This window comes from Amphiprion ocellaris, chromosome 5 (assembly GCF_022539595.1).
Source record: "Amphiprion ocellaris isolate individual 3 ecotype Okinawa chromosome 5, ASM2253959v1, whole genome shotgun sequence".
In the NCBI taxonomy this organism is placed as follows: Eukaryota; Metazoa; Chordata; class Actinopteri; family Pomacentridae; genus Amphiprion; species Amphiprion ocellaris.
In genome coordinates, this window is record NC_072770.1 from 36340560 (window position 1) to 36353966 (window position 13407).

The 13407-nt window shown below is 39.2% G+C and overlaps 1 protein-coding gene across 1 annotated transcript in view; it reads left to right on the forward strand.

Moving 5' to 3' along the window:
• tafa3a (TAFA chemokine like family member 3a) overlaps positions 1-9849 on the forward strand; it is a 100344-nt gene extending 90495 nt beyond the window's left edge. The window contains exon 5 of the mRNA XM_023288076.3: positions 9092-9849. Coding sequence (XP_023143844.1) covers positions 9092-9103 — 12 coding nt within the window. The 3' untranslated portion in view covers positions 9104-9849. The remainder of the gene's footprint in view (positions 1-9091) is intronic.
• The last annotated feature ends 3558 nt before the right edge of the window (positions 9850-13407 follow it).

The window sequence follows — 13407 nt, forward strand, 5'->3', positions numbered from 1 at the left end:
CCTTTCTTTACTTTTTCACTCCTGCCCCAAACACATCTAACCAATGACCCAAATGAACGTTGTCATGTAGCTTTTGGTTTAATTGTTTCTATGTGATTAAACCAAACCAATGGGAAAGGACGACAGATGTACCAACTTGTCCACTGATTCAGTGCAAACAATCTATAGGTGGGCCAAAGTAGGTAGTTTAAACAAATTCTGGTACTTTTTCTCATTTGACTCATTTAATTTGTAGTAAAAACTGTCCTCTGTTGTGGACTGAACCACCAGACTGAGGCTGCCTGAAGAGAAGGTTCTCGCTCTGCTTCCAGCTGCTCTACTGATGAATGATTGAATGAATATTTCTCCACAGCCACATGGGCTTACAAGTTACTGCTTATGTGTGCTTCAAAGGAAACAAAAAGAAAGCAAGAACACACACGGTACTGCACACAAGATATAAACTTAACAAGTGAAGCATGCAACACTCATATGGTAATGATCAAATCAGATTAATAACTGGAGACCATCATCTTAATTGACTCACATTTTGGCTTTAGTATATGACCTGACATAAATACAGTGTATTCATGTCTCTATGTGGTGTTAGTTTATTTAGCCCATTTAGCTACTGTTTAGCGGAATGTGTTCTTGTGTTGCCAATTGTTTTCTCAAACTATGTCATTTCTCAGGCAATTAAGTTATGATCTCACATATTTAACAGAAAAAAAAGGGATTGGCACTTAAAATGTAATGTAGTATGATGTCTATTATGTGATGTCAGTGTAATAATCATGAAATAAATTTAGGGTTTCTTTCACAAGCTGACATCTGAGCATGTTACGACAGAGCGTTACTGCAAAATAGATTATTTAGTCTCAAAATTATTTGTGAATATTCCTGATGTGCCACATTGACATATGCAACAAGATGTTTGTCTTGTTTCTGCATGGACCTGTTGTATAATAACAAAATCAGAGTTGCAGGGCTCAAAAGATGTTGTATCACATACAGTGAAGATGATAAGATCAATAACACATTTTCTCTTGAGAGGAAAAGAATATATGCATTATATATGAACAGATTAAATAGAGAATTAGAAATAAAATGATCAAGATGCTCTCTCATCTCCTTAGGTAAGAAATGAGCTGTGGAAGCATACAGCACGCGTACACTTCAAGAGCAGAAAAATAATTATCGCTTCCATAATGGACCCCTGATGGTGCACCAGTGATCTCATTGGCACATGTTGGAAACTGCAGCCTCTGGGGAATCATAAAATGTTGCTGACGGCTAAGCAGAAATGCAGCTCGCGTGCATCCATCTGATCCTCAAGGTTTTAGCAATAATGGTAAGAGAGAGCAGGCTTCAGTTGGGTCTCGCCTTTTGAAGAGGCTTGCATATGACTTCAAAAGTACCAGTGAGAAACAAAGCAAAGGTGAGAGAAAAGCAGGAGAAAGACAAACAAACAAAAATCCCTCCAGGAAGCAAAATCGTCGAGTGGGATGTGCTGAAGCAGCGCAGGAGGGCTGGAGCTCTCGCACTTCTAGAGATTAATGGAGGTTATCTGGACGCGTGTTTTTGGGTTTCAGGGTGTGGTAGACCTGAAGTGGATGGTAGGTGAGGAGGGAGGGGGGCACAGTAGGCCCTTAGCCATCCATCACGCTCCACTGTTTGACTCACCAAACGCCTGTAGTTGAGCTGCCTCTTCCATTATTCATGGCTACAGGAGGCCTGGATGAAGCAGAGCTTTTTATTTTTGCCGGGTTAATAATTCATGCCCTCTCACACTGCCACGGGAAAGCAGAAACAGAGGCACAGACAAGCAGGGGTCCAGGTGGCTAGTAGAACCCGTCAGAACCTCCACTCTTTTTTGATTAGGGAGTCAGCGGGGGTCGCTCCATGCTCGTGGCCTTGCTGCCTCCCACGGAGAGCCAGCAAGGGACGGCTTGTGTTTGCTAGAGGGCTCTGTATCCCAGCTTCCTGGACAGTTAACATCATTCTGGGGAATGAGCAGAGGGCTTTCTCTGGATCGAGCTCAGGTTCTCAAAGGTGGCGTTCATGCTGTGGCTGTCTCTGTAAAGTCCTTTATTCTGTCAATAAAAGTTCGAACAAAATTCAATTTGAGGAGCTCTTCAAAAATTCAACAATACAGAAATCAAACTCATTATGCCTGCTTTTCTACAGATATAGAAAACCCTGGTTAAAGATATATTTTATACATTTTTCAGTCGTATACGCAAGTTCTGTCAAGTTACAAGCTTTTGTTAGAAAGCAGTTTTTCAGGTCTCTTAAAGCTGACTAGAAAAATGACCCAGCACCTGAACAGTTTTATATGATTAAGGCCATGTCCATTCACTGAAGGAAGTAATTTTCAAAGAGTGCAGCTATTCAGGTTTCGGTTTGAGCAGCGTTACAAGAAAAGACCTGAAATCATTCAGCCATTTTCAAGTCGCAAGTGTTTCCCAAAAGCAGTCAGGTCCAAGTCTTAAATCCCCATTTTTATGAAAAAAGCTGTTGTAATCCATGTTTTTATAATAAAAATGGATTAAATTATGACATATATGAATGGGTAGTTAGTAGTAACACACACATGGAAAATATTCCCTGATTTATTTTACTGTCTTTCAGCTCATTGTTTTGTTTTTCTGGCCCTCAGTTGAACCGTTTGTCTCAGTTCCAGTTATTACCAACACCGTTCCAGAAGCAGCAGGCAGATGTTTTTTTATGTTTGGATTTTTTGCTTTCTTATTAGCAAAAATGTAAAGAAGCAGTTTGACCCACTGTTCTGTGCTGCCCAGCACCAACCTGGTGTTTCAGAAGTTACTGGCAGCTGCACAACTTGAACTTGAGTCTCAAACTTGAGCAGCTAAACTAGAAAGTTGAGAAGTCAGGCAACATTTTTTGCTTTATTAAAAAAAAAAAAAAAAAAAAAAAGGCGGACTACACAGTGGCTTGGTGATTAGCACTTTCACCTTGCAGTTATATCATCCCTGGTTTGCGTCCCAGCCTTCCCGCCATCTTTCATGCTCCCCCAAACATGCAAACTCCATGCAGAAAGATCCCGGAAGGGCAGGGGAGGCGAACCGGGGATCTTCTAGCTGCAAGTTGAAACCACCGAGCCACTGTGCAGCCCTTACAGTATTTACAGTAGCTACAAAGAATGAAACAGTCCTGCTTTAAGACTGATCCTAGTCTAAAGTCTGCAGCTCTGTGAAATGTTGTTATATTGTGTTTTTGATTTTAAAAAGTTAATAAGTTAATAATAATAATAAGCAAAAGAAAAATAAATGGGTACTACAGGTGTAAACAAACTCCTCACTTGCAGTACACGCCTCATACAGCTGCTACTATAAAGCCTTTCTTCTCTCATGTCTGGCAGTGGCATTGTTGATAAAAAATGATGGTGTCGTTTCACCTCATGATGAAGTCACGTCAGTAAATCAGACGTCTTAACACCCTCCAGGCCCCTTCCCAGACAACTCCAGTCGTTCCCTCTTTCTCCGCATGTCCGAGAGCCACTAGTTTTATAGTCCTGCTGGTAATGTCAGGAATTATAACCCCAGCAGCTCCTGCTTTTCACTTCCTATCAATCAGAGGACAGAAGGCAAAAGAACCACAGAGCCTTTTCACTTGACAGGTACTCGGACGCTTGCAGAGAGTGTGTTGAAGTTTGCTGATGGATAGCTGTCTGAGAGACATTTCTTTTCAAGACATAATGAAAATATGACTTGCATTTGCTGCACCACAGCTGTGTGAAATATATGTATTGTTGCTTCAGTATTCTGGAAACATACGTAGATGCAGTTCAGTTGTGGCATGTTTATGAAATTGACAAATTAATACCCTTAGCTTGAATTGAATGTCTTCTATGACCACAATTAACCTCCATAAGAGAAGGTTATTATTCATAAAATTACAATATTATGCTCAGAATGAGTGCTTTTATTATTAAGACAATACAAGATAAACAGAAGGTGGAATAAAACACGGAAATTAAACACTGCGTACTCCATCCATTAAATAATACAGCTGATGTTTTACTCAAATATTGAAGTGAATGCATTAAAAATGTCATCAAAATGTTGTTCGGTGCTGGTTTACAATACAGTGGTAATAAAGTTCAAATTCAAGTAGGAAAAACACAAGTTAAACCACCTTGTTTCACCCTATACCCAAATTCCAGTTGCCCAAACCAATCAGTGGGAGCTGGCAGTGCAGTGACAACAACGTGATCCGTCAGCAGCTTTGCACTCAAACACCACCTGTTGTCTTTGTTGGTATGCAACCAAGCCAGGAAAGCTGCTGCCATGAACTGAAATCTGTCTTGTGGGCGAGTGTTTTATCCCTGTGCTACCCAAGAGTCCAACACCACGTGGTTTGGGAGACTCTCCTCATGTTGAAAGTTAGTGTTGAAGACCCCCTCTGATGAAAATGAAGCTGTTTTCGCCTCGCTAATATGTCCATATGGTGTCTATTTACATGCTAGAAGATGTGTCATGAGAGAAATAAGCAATGAAATAGAACTGCAGTGGATGACAGTGACAAAACCATGGATTCAGACTTATGCAGTTTTATAGGTAATGGAATAGAATCAATCCCATCTGCTTGTTGAATGGTGCTTTCGGTGTCATTGTCCTTCTCCAAAATCTGTTCAAGCACAGATGACTGAACTCCTCCAATATTACAGTTTGCCATTGTGTAGCATAGAATAGTTTTACAGTGTTTGAGTAGAGTTGTTATTATTATTTTTTTGGTTTAGCCTTTATTTAACCAGGTCAGTCCCGTTGAGATACAATGACCTCTTTTTCAAGGGAAGTCTGGACCAGTGGTGATGAGTTCCTTCAGATTCAATGTGTTCTACAGTGAGTTCCAGATGACAGGTGCAGAGTACTTAAAACGGTGTTTCCCAAATTCACAATGGACCTTTGGCATGTTTAAATTAGAGGTGAGCTGGTGTGCTCCAGCTGCAGGCAAGCAGTGGAGAGCTGATTGGTGAAAGACATGGGGAGACTAGATCTGTGAGTTACATCTAAGCTATTTTAAGGCTTGAAGGGGTTGTTTTCATGGAAAAAGCTTCTAAAATTTCAATTTTGATGATTGGAGTTGAGTTTCGGGTTTTTGAACATTTGTAAAACATCACAACATTGTTTTGTCTGTTTTGTGACAGAAGAGAAATTGAAAGTGATGAAATTGCACCAAGTTGTTTTTTGGTTTATTTTTCTCATCTCTGTATTGTCAGTTCAAAACAGCATGTGAGTAAAACTAGTATTTAGAGGTAAAAGGTAGGAAAATGGTGTGAGATGTTTAATCAATGGATAAGCCTGTAAAGAGGAGCTAAATCATTCTATTGGTGATTGATTTGTTTTTTTTAAACATCGCTGGAGGCTGATATCGACTTTGTAATTTGTGTTTTTAGAGCAACGAAGGCTGAAAAAATGTCCTCAGCGCAAGTTGGATATAGTTAGACTCCTGCATTAAAACTATGAATATTCAGAGATGATTATTCTTTTGTCACTCTGGGTAGATAATGACGAGTATTGGATTCACACAGATGTAAACATGCACAGGCACGTGTGCTTCAGTCGATCTCCATCAAAGGTTGGTCTTAGTTTGTTTGTCGATGGGGCTTTGAACCTACAGCTGGCCAGTCAAGTGTAGTCTTTCATCCTGAGGCAACTTAAGCATCAAACCCAGAGGAGCTGCCTTCTGTTCTGCTGATTCCCCTTTGTGTGTTTGCTCACCGATAACCCTCACGGTGACACCTGCAGCACCACAGCATGCTAATTGGTTTCATAAGGTTTCACCAGAGTTCAGGTTTTTTTTTTTTTTTTTTTTTTTTTTTTTTGCTTCTGCTTACATTTTCTGCTTTCTGCATTTTGTTAACTCAGTTTTTACGTGTGTCAGCTTTTTTTAATCTTTCGCTTGTCTCTTTTGAGGTGGAATACTCCTTAAAAGCTGCTGCTGCAGTAACAAATGTGTTGTATTTGTTTGCCTCATCATGCTTTTACTTTTCTTTCACAATATGAAAGCTCTCATATATGTAAAAATAGACTATGATCACAGAAATCTTGTACATGTATGTAGCAGTTATCAGTAGAGCAATCATCTGCGTGGCACTGCTTGTAAATCCATATAAACTGATTCCTGCACCACATCAGAAATATGCCAGTTTGCCTCTTCCAACACTGTGACCAAATAGCACGGTTTAACTAAATGTTTGACTGTACTGTGTCTACAGTCTGCTGCTGCAAGTGTAGTGAGACCAAACAATTTTCATATTCTCTCTCACGCCCATGATTCCTGAGGATTGTCACACAGAAGTGAAAATTAAATTGTGGCTCCCCAAACAGCAAGCTCTGTGTCGTCATCTGCAGCTCGAAGCAGCAGAAAAATCACACTTCCACAACATGTTTGAATTGCATTGCTCAAAACGCTGACCGTGTGCGGTAAAGCGCTCGTCGATTCAACTGGTGAGGCCTCACTTGCTGCTAACGAAATGACAGTAATTCCCAAATATTCCCACAGGAGCACATGTTCTTACTTCTGTGTGTCTCTGTGTGCCTTTTAGAGTGTCTCCTACATCACATACCAAGTCAGAAAGTTACTTCTGTTCTGCTTTTTAAAGGGCAAACCAACAAGGAGCAACATTCACCCCTCGGAGTAGAGCTACGCTTAAAATGAGAGTAGTACAAACCACATCTTTCAATCCTTCAGATTAATATTCATGAAAAAGTCTGAGAATACTTATGCCGGCAGTATGCTATCATGAATAATAACATTGCCCGTGTTTGCATGGAAATCATTGACCATGATGTACATTGTATTACATCTGACTTCTAGTAATTTTTGCCGTGTAGCACCACAGATGTTTGAATTCTAAACATGCCAGCAGGGAATGTGCACACCTTGAACCTGTCATTTTTTTGTGACAGACTGTTGCTTGTTACCAAAATAAGAGCTTGTGTTAAAAGGTTAGCTGAAGGAGAGCCGAAATGATTCGTCAGTTAATCAGTTAGTCGCTGTACAAGCACCCAGATAAGAGACAACAATCATGCTAATGTCCCCTCTTTGAGGTGATACTTGTGCACAGCAGTGATTTGGGCTAAATGATTACATCAGCATGTGGTTATGGTCATGAGTAAAATCCTAACCGGCTGATGTTTAGCAGGTATTGTTGTCATTATTATATTTTATATTAAATTTTTATAGCTATAATTGTGTTAGTTTGGTATTCAGGAGCAATATCATTAGATCTGAGGGTATTTGATTATAAACCACATGCTGACAAATGGAAAATTTGACTGGATGAGGGTGTTGGGTGTTTATCATGATCCAGTCATCTGGATTCATCCTCTGGATGCTGTGAATGTCTACCGAATTTTAAGTTAAGGCAAGTTAAATTTAATAAAGAATGACTGAGGAGACAGAAAGAAAACAGGAAAGAGAGCAGACAGGGAATTAATGCAGGAAATAGACTGCAAATGACATAATTGACATTATTTTATTTTTCATTGAATAGTTTTTCTTTTCTGTGCCTTCAGACCAAAATGTGAATCAGAAGAAACAAACAAACAAATCCCCTAGTGTCATAAGAGAGACACAAAGGTAATCATAGTCAATACAGCTTATTATCCACCATTTCCTTAGCTGTTATGGCATTTATATACTGTTTAAAGAGGAAATATTCTTAATAAGCAACAATCTTAAAAGTTTGGACACACCTTCTCATTCAATGCTTTTTATTAATTTGTATTATTTTCTGCTTTGTAGGTTAATACTGAAGATTAACACTTTGTTGTTTCCAACATAATTCCATTTGTATCATTTTGTAGAAAATACTTCAATAAAGAACATTGAATCAGAAGCTGTGTCCAAACTTTTGACTCGTAGTGTATATTAGTATCCTACTCTGAATCCAGCCTTGAACAGAAAGCTGTTTGCTGGGTCTGAACCTGTTCCTGGTGCACTTCCTGAAGCACATTTAAAACAACAGGAATTGGAAAAAAGGTGATAAATAAATTTGAATAGCAGAAACACTGTGACTAAGAAGCAGAAACAGAAGGTACAACACAATTAAAGATGAAATCAAGGTGTCACGCTTGACTTGACTCTAGGTGAGTCTTCAGCAGTGACTTTCTAAAGTCTCAGCAGATCTCACAGGGAAAAGAAACTGTTCCAGTGATTAGGAGCAGTTACTGCAAAGCCTCGATCATCTAGATGTTGGAACATCCAGTCAGCCTCAGTCCTCTAACCAGGGTATGAAAATCAAAGCTTTGTGATTTAAAAAAAAACATGGTGCCAAACCATTTAAAACCTTAAAAACGATACGGTAACAATAGCAAAACAATCCTGGAACAGACCAGTACTGGCATGATGTGATCGAGTGTTTATTTTCTGTAGATGCATTTTGGGTTTTTTTTTTAAAATAATTTTAACACATCACTTTGAAAATTATTGAAATACTTTAATCTGGACTAAGTTGGTGGATCCAAACACCAACACTGCTACTCCTAGTGCCATGATGCTAGTTTGGCTACAATAGTCAGCAACAATTTAAATAATGAATTGGAAGTTCACATTTTTTTAATGCAAAAAGGCCCAAAATTCATTGGTATCTATCATTCAATCTTGAGTTTTTTGGTTCTGAAAATAAACAGTTTGAATATGTAAATTTGGTCTTTAGAAAATAAGTTTTTCCGTGTTTTATGACATTTTACAGGATCGGTTTTTCATCAGTCACTCATCAATTACAGTCTTGGTGTGAAGGAAGCAATGTCTTACCTCAGAAGTGATTCTTAGTACAGAGAAACTATTCATGACATCAAAGGACAGAGGAGACTTTTAAGACTGGTTACACAGATTTTTATACAGATTTTAGCTATTTTGTCAAATTGAAGTTTTTGTTGACTATAAAAGTAGGATCAACTAGAAAAGTAAAGAGGATTTAACTTTTCTGTTCATCTACCAAAGGATGTATCACATTCAATGTCAGAGAGCACTTGTTTTGCAAGCCCTACAACTATTTGTTTTCACCATTCAGACAAATTCCCTTTTAATCCTCAGCATCCATTCAATATCTCCTTTTTTTGTTCTTTCCCTGTGTTTCTAGGTCACCCGATAGTCGTCTGTTTTCAGGATAACCTTATGTGGAACCAGACGCTGTTTCTTTGACAACACGATCGGACATTTGGATATCATATGTTTTGAGGATTGGTGGAAACCAGGGACCAACAAGGACAGTTATCACGGACATTCCAGTGAACAAATGGAGGAATTGGACCAGGGAGCTCCGTATAAGACTACATATCCAAACAGATTCCTGACCTTTGATCCAGCATCAACAGTAGCTGTCTCTGAGCTCTACTGCCCACCAAATCTCTCTTTGTATTATAGTTTTATTGCTATGGACTAGAGGACTCAACCATGAAGATATTTATTGACTAAAAGACCGTGGATTACTCCAGAAAAAAATCACCCTTAAAACGAAACCATGTGATGTGAAACTTTTGTGTTATTTTCTTGCCCCAGGACTCTTGATGCATATCTGTGTTGAAGATCTCGTGAGATCATAAGCATTTCCATTCCTTTTAGCCTTATGGAGCAGATATCTCTTCTGTTTCTTTTTTTGTTGATTTGAAAGTGTCTGGCTTCTTTACGACGTCAAGTCTCCCTTTCAAAGACAAAAGAAGATGCCACAACGATAACACCCAGAAAAAATGTAATGATGTTTGACTACAAGTCGCCAAGGTCAACGTAGCTGAGTTCTGCCAACATGTTTTAATGGTATCTGTTGTTTTCAAAGCCTGGTGACTACTATTCATTACAAATGTCGATATTATCTCAATAAATCTAACTAAATGGATATAACTGGTAAGAAACGTGGATTTTTTGCAATATGTGTTCATGTCGTGTACAGGTCATAGTGCTGTATAGGCAGGAGCTGCTGGGACCTCCATCAGCAAGTCAAGCAAATAATTGGACAAAAAAGTAGATGGCAGAGCTCACAGCTACTCAAGGCTGTGTTCATGATGGATCTGAAATGTGAAAATCAGCAGATGCAAAAATAGGCCATGTGCAAAAATACAAAAGGGAAAAATCTCTCCACACTGTATTTCTTACGATGAACAGACTTCACAAAAAGCCATCTGAAATCTGGTCCAGAGAGAGATGGATAATTAGTTCTCACCCTAAAACAACCTTAATCCTATTTGATTCATTTCCCAAACTAGATGCTGGTGTCATCCAAGCCTGCATTTATGGCGTTACATTAATGCTACCCATCACCAGGCAAACTATACAACTCTCTTTCTTCCTTTTTGGTCCGAATGATTTCCCGTAAGGCATTTTTTTGTTGGAAATCCAAAATGAATTGTTCTTGTGTGTCTTTAAAAGCTTATAAAAAAAAATAAGCCTTGTGAGGGAGTTAGGCTGGGTAGCGTGGTGTGTAGGAGATAATGGATGGAACGGAAAAGGATTATTTAGCCTCAGCAGCCTCGCTAGCCATATGAATCAGTGGGGTCCAAGGACAAATAAAATGTCCATCCATTTTGACACATATAATTTGGTCACTATCATTGCTGATATCAAAGCTCCATTCCCCGCTCTGTGGAAGCCAGGCAGGTTAGAGGCAGGTAGCTGTGAGGACGCAGAAAACAGTCGGGGATCTATTTGCGTTTCACCTGCATGTGACATACACCTTAGGGAAAGGAAATCGCAGTATATAATGCAGGGGCCCCTCCTCTGATATGATAATAAGATATTTTTGAAATGTAAATTTTGTCTATGGTTGTCATCTCACCATCTGTGTAAGAGCGACAATCAAAGAAATCAGAGAATTTTTTTCCTGTAACAAAAACACAGTTGGCACTAAGCTTGCATAGAATTCACACATCGAAGCGCAGAAAGCTTCAGTCAATTATAAGGACGTCTAGACTCCAAACAAACCATTGCTTTAAGGGGAGTTTCATATTTTGTAAGTCAATTTCCGTCTGTAATTGAAACGGTACATTCACTGCAGAATGCTTCGTATACTAAACACAATTAATTAGGCAAAAATGTAGAAGGCTTGCTCCCAAAGATCAGACCCGTGGGACTGCTGCTGAAGGGGAGCCGTGTGGGGGGTTGCTATGGTTAGCGATCCAGGTTGCCTCTTGTTTGGTTAGAAATCATTAAATTACAGTAATGACTAATTTCTCATTCCTGCATGCAATTCGCCGGAGACCACCATGGATTTAATAAAGAGCTGGCGATGAATTACAAACAGCGGATGGCTGAGGAAAGGCTACGTGATTATACAGAGTAATTCAAAAGTGCATTAATAAAACAATACAGAAACATTGCTAAATCATTTGAGATAAAGGCTATTTGCATAATTCATTAAGATTAATCAGACCAGGCAATCTACCACAGTGCTCCGAGGAACAGAGAGAGAAGACATGAATCCAATCCCCAGGAAAAACCCCTTTATATCTACAAACAATGATACAAATCTAGCCTTGGATCAGAGAATTAACCTCTGTGCACTTTACAGCCCCTGCAGTGTTGAAACACAATCCTTCAGTCATTCACCTTTATGTGAGCTAATATTCTATTAATAATGAAAGATCTTTTCATACCATTGCTCCTCTGGGTTTTGTTGCTCTGCCATAAAAGACCTTCACAAAAGTTGAATGGAAATGCATTCTGCGTGTTTGGAAACCACAGTGTGGATTTGAGGTCTGGCTGCTTGACAGTTTAGTGTGCTGCTGTTGGCTTCTGCATTTCACTTCTCAGCAGTGAAATGAGTTGGACAGGATGCACACGGGATGAGTTTGGCATCGGACACGGATCACTTACTGTAGATGTCACCGGTTATTCAGGCAGAGACCACCTGTAACCCCTTATGACCCTCAATCCGGTTATCTTCTCTGTCATTATCAGTCCAGGTGTTTAAATTAAAAGCTGGACAAACTGAGAAATATTTCTTCTCACTCTTTCAGATCAGAAGATTGACACTCCTTTACAAATTGAAATATTTTGTAATCATTGACAATGTGATTAGTTGAGTAAAATAAGTTCAGTCTTAAGCACCATTCTGGAAATAGAGACATGAAATTTAATCTAGGAATCAGAGTTTGAATAATGGATGAGATGGCTAGGTAGGTAGGTAGATGGATAAATTACTTTATTAAAGGATAATTTCTTTTTATCTCATCCTGGCATATTTACTTTTCACTCTCCACTTCCATTGTAGAGTTTCAGTCGCACAGAGCATCTCCTCCTTTTTTTTTAATAGAGTAAAAGCTTTGCAGATATTAAAACAATGCACTGTGGCGCGGAACATAAGTTCTAAAAGGAATTTTGCAACTGTGGGAAGTTAACACGACTTCAGTAATTGCGTCTTTTGTTGTCTTCGACTGCAATTTTACATGAAACTACAGTGCGGCCTTGTGAGAGTAATCTAGAAGGAATGTGTGCTTGCATGTACAGAATGTGACTGAGTCAAAGCAACGCCTTGCAAGATGACGACGTGTTACAATTTCAACACAACAAATGACGAGTGATGTTGAACGTTTGTGACCCTGGGTTGTTCTGCCAAAGCCCTGGCACCCCCGCTGCATAGCCAAGCTGCTGTTATTTAGGAGTTTATTTCACACAGGGATGACGTCAGTCTACCCACGGCATTAGCTGGTTTAGTTTGGAGCAAAACTAGGCCTGCTCGAGCACTAGTTAGAAGGTTTATGGTTTAACACCCAACTGCTTGTGACAGAGTTTCCAAATCATCATTGGTTTTGTGTGCTTTTAAACAGCTTTCAACAACTGGATAAGTGCTGTGAATCCTGGACGAGATGAGAACGATATTTTCAGTCATCACTGCCACTGCTAAAAGCTACTTACTCATTCAGAGACTCTGGCAGTTCAGTGTGGGGGGTGGGGGGGTGGGAATGTTGCTACAGCCAATAATATTTCGTTTTTGTGCTGAATTTTCTTTAAATGCTGCAATTATCCTGTCATACTATTCAGCATCATCCCTAGTTTTCTTCTTATCTGGAGGGAAATACCTCAGAAATTGCATTTAAATCACCCTGCACATTAAACTTCTCCAGTGTATCTCCTTCTAATGGAATTCTTTGAGGTGTGTTATATTATGTAGGTTATTAGCTTATAGCTGGTTCCATTGCAATTTTTACAGACCGATGCCTCTGAAGCTGTTGATTTAAATCCTCCCCTAACTCCTCCTGGAATAAACTCCCTGGTCAGCCATCTGAAGGAGAAAATAATATTCGTATTCACATTTTGTAACTGTGGTCAGGGAGCAGCTCATGTCTTCCTGGAAGTGGATAAGTCTGACTCACCAATCTAGTGTTTTTATTGCAATTTTAGACCAAAATTTTCTGTTAAACCTTATCTCAGAGTTGCAGCTTTTGTATTTGTAGCCTTTTTATT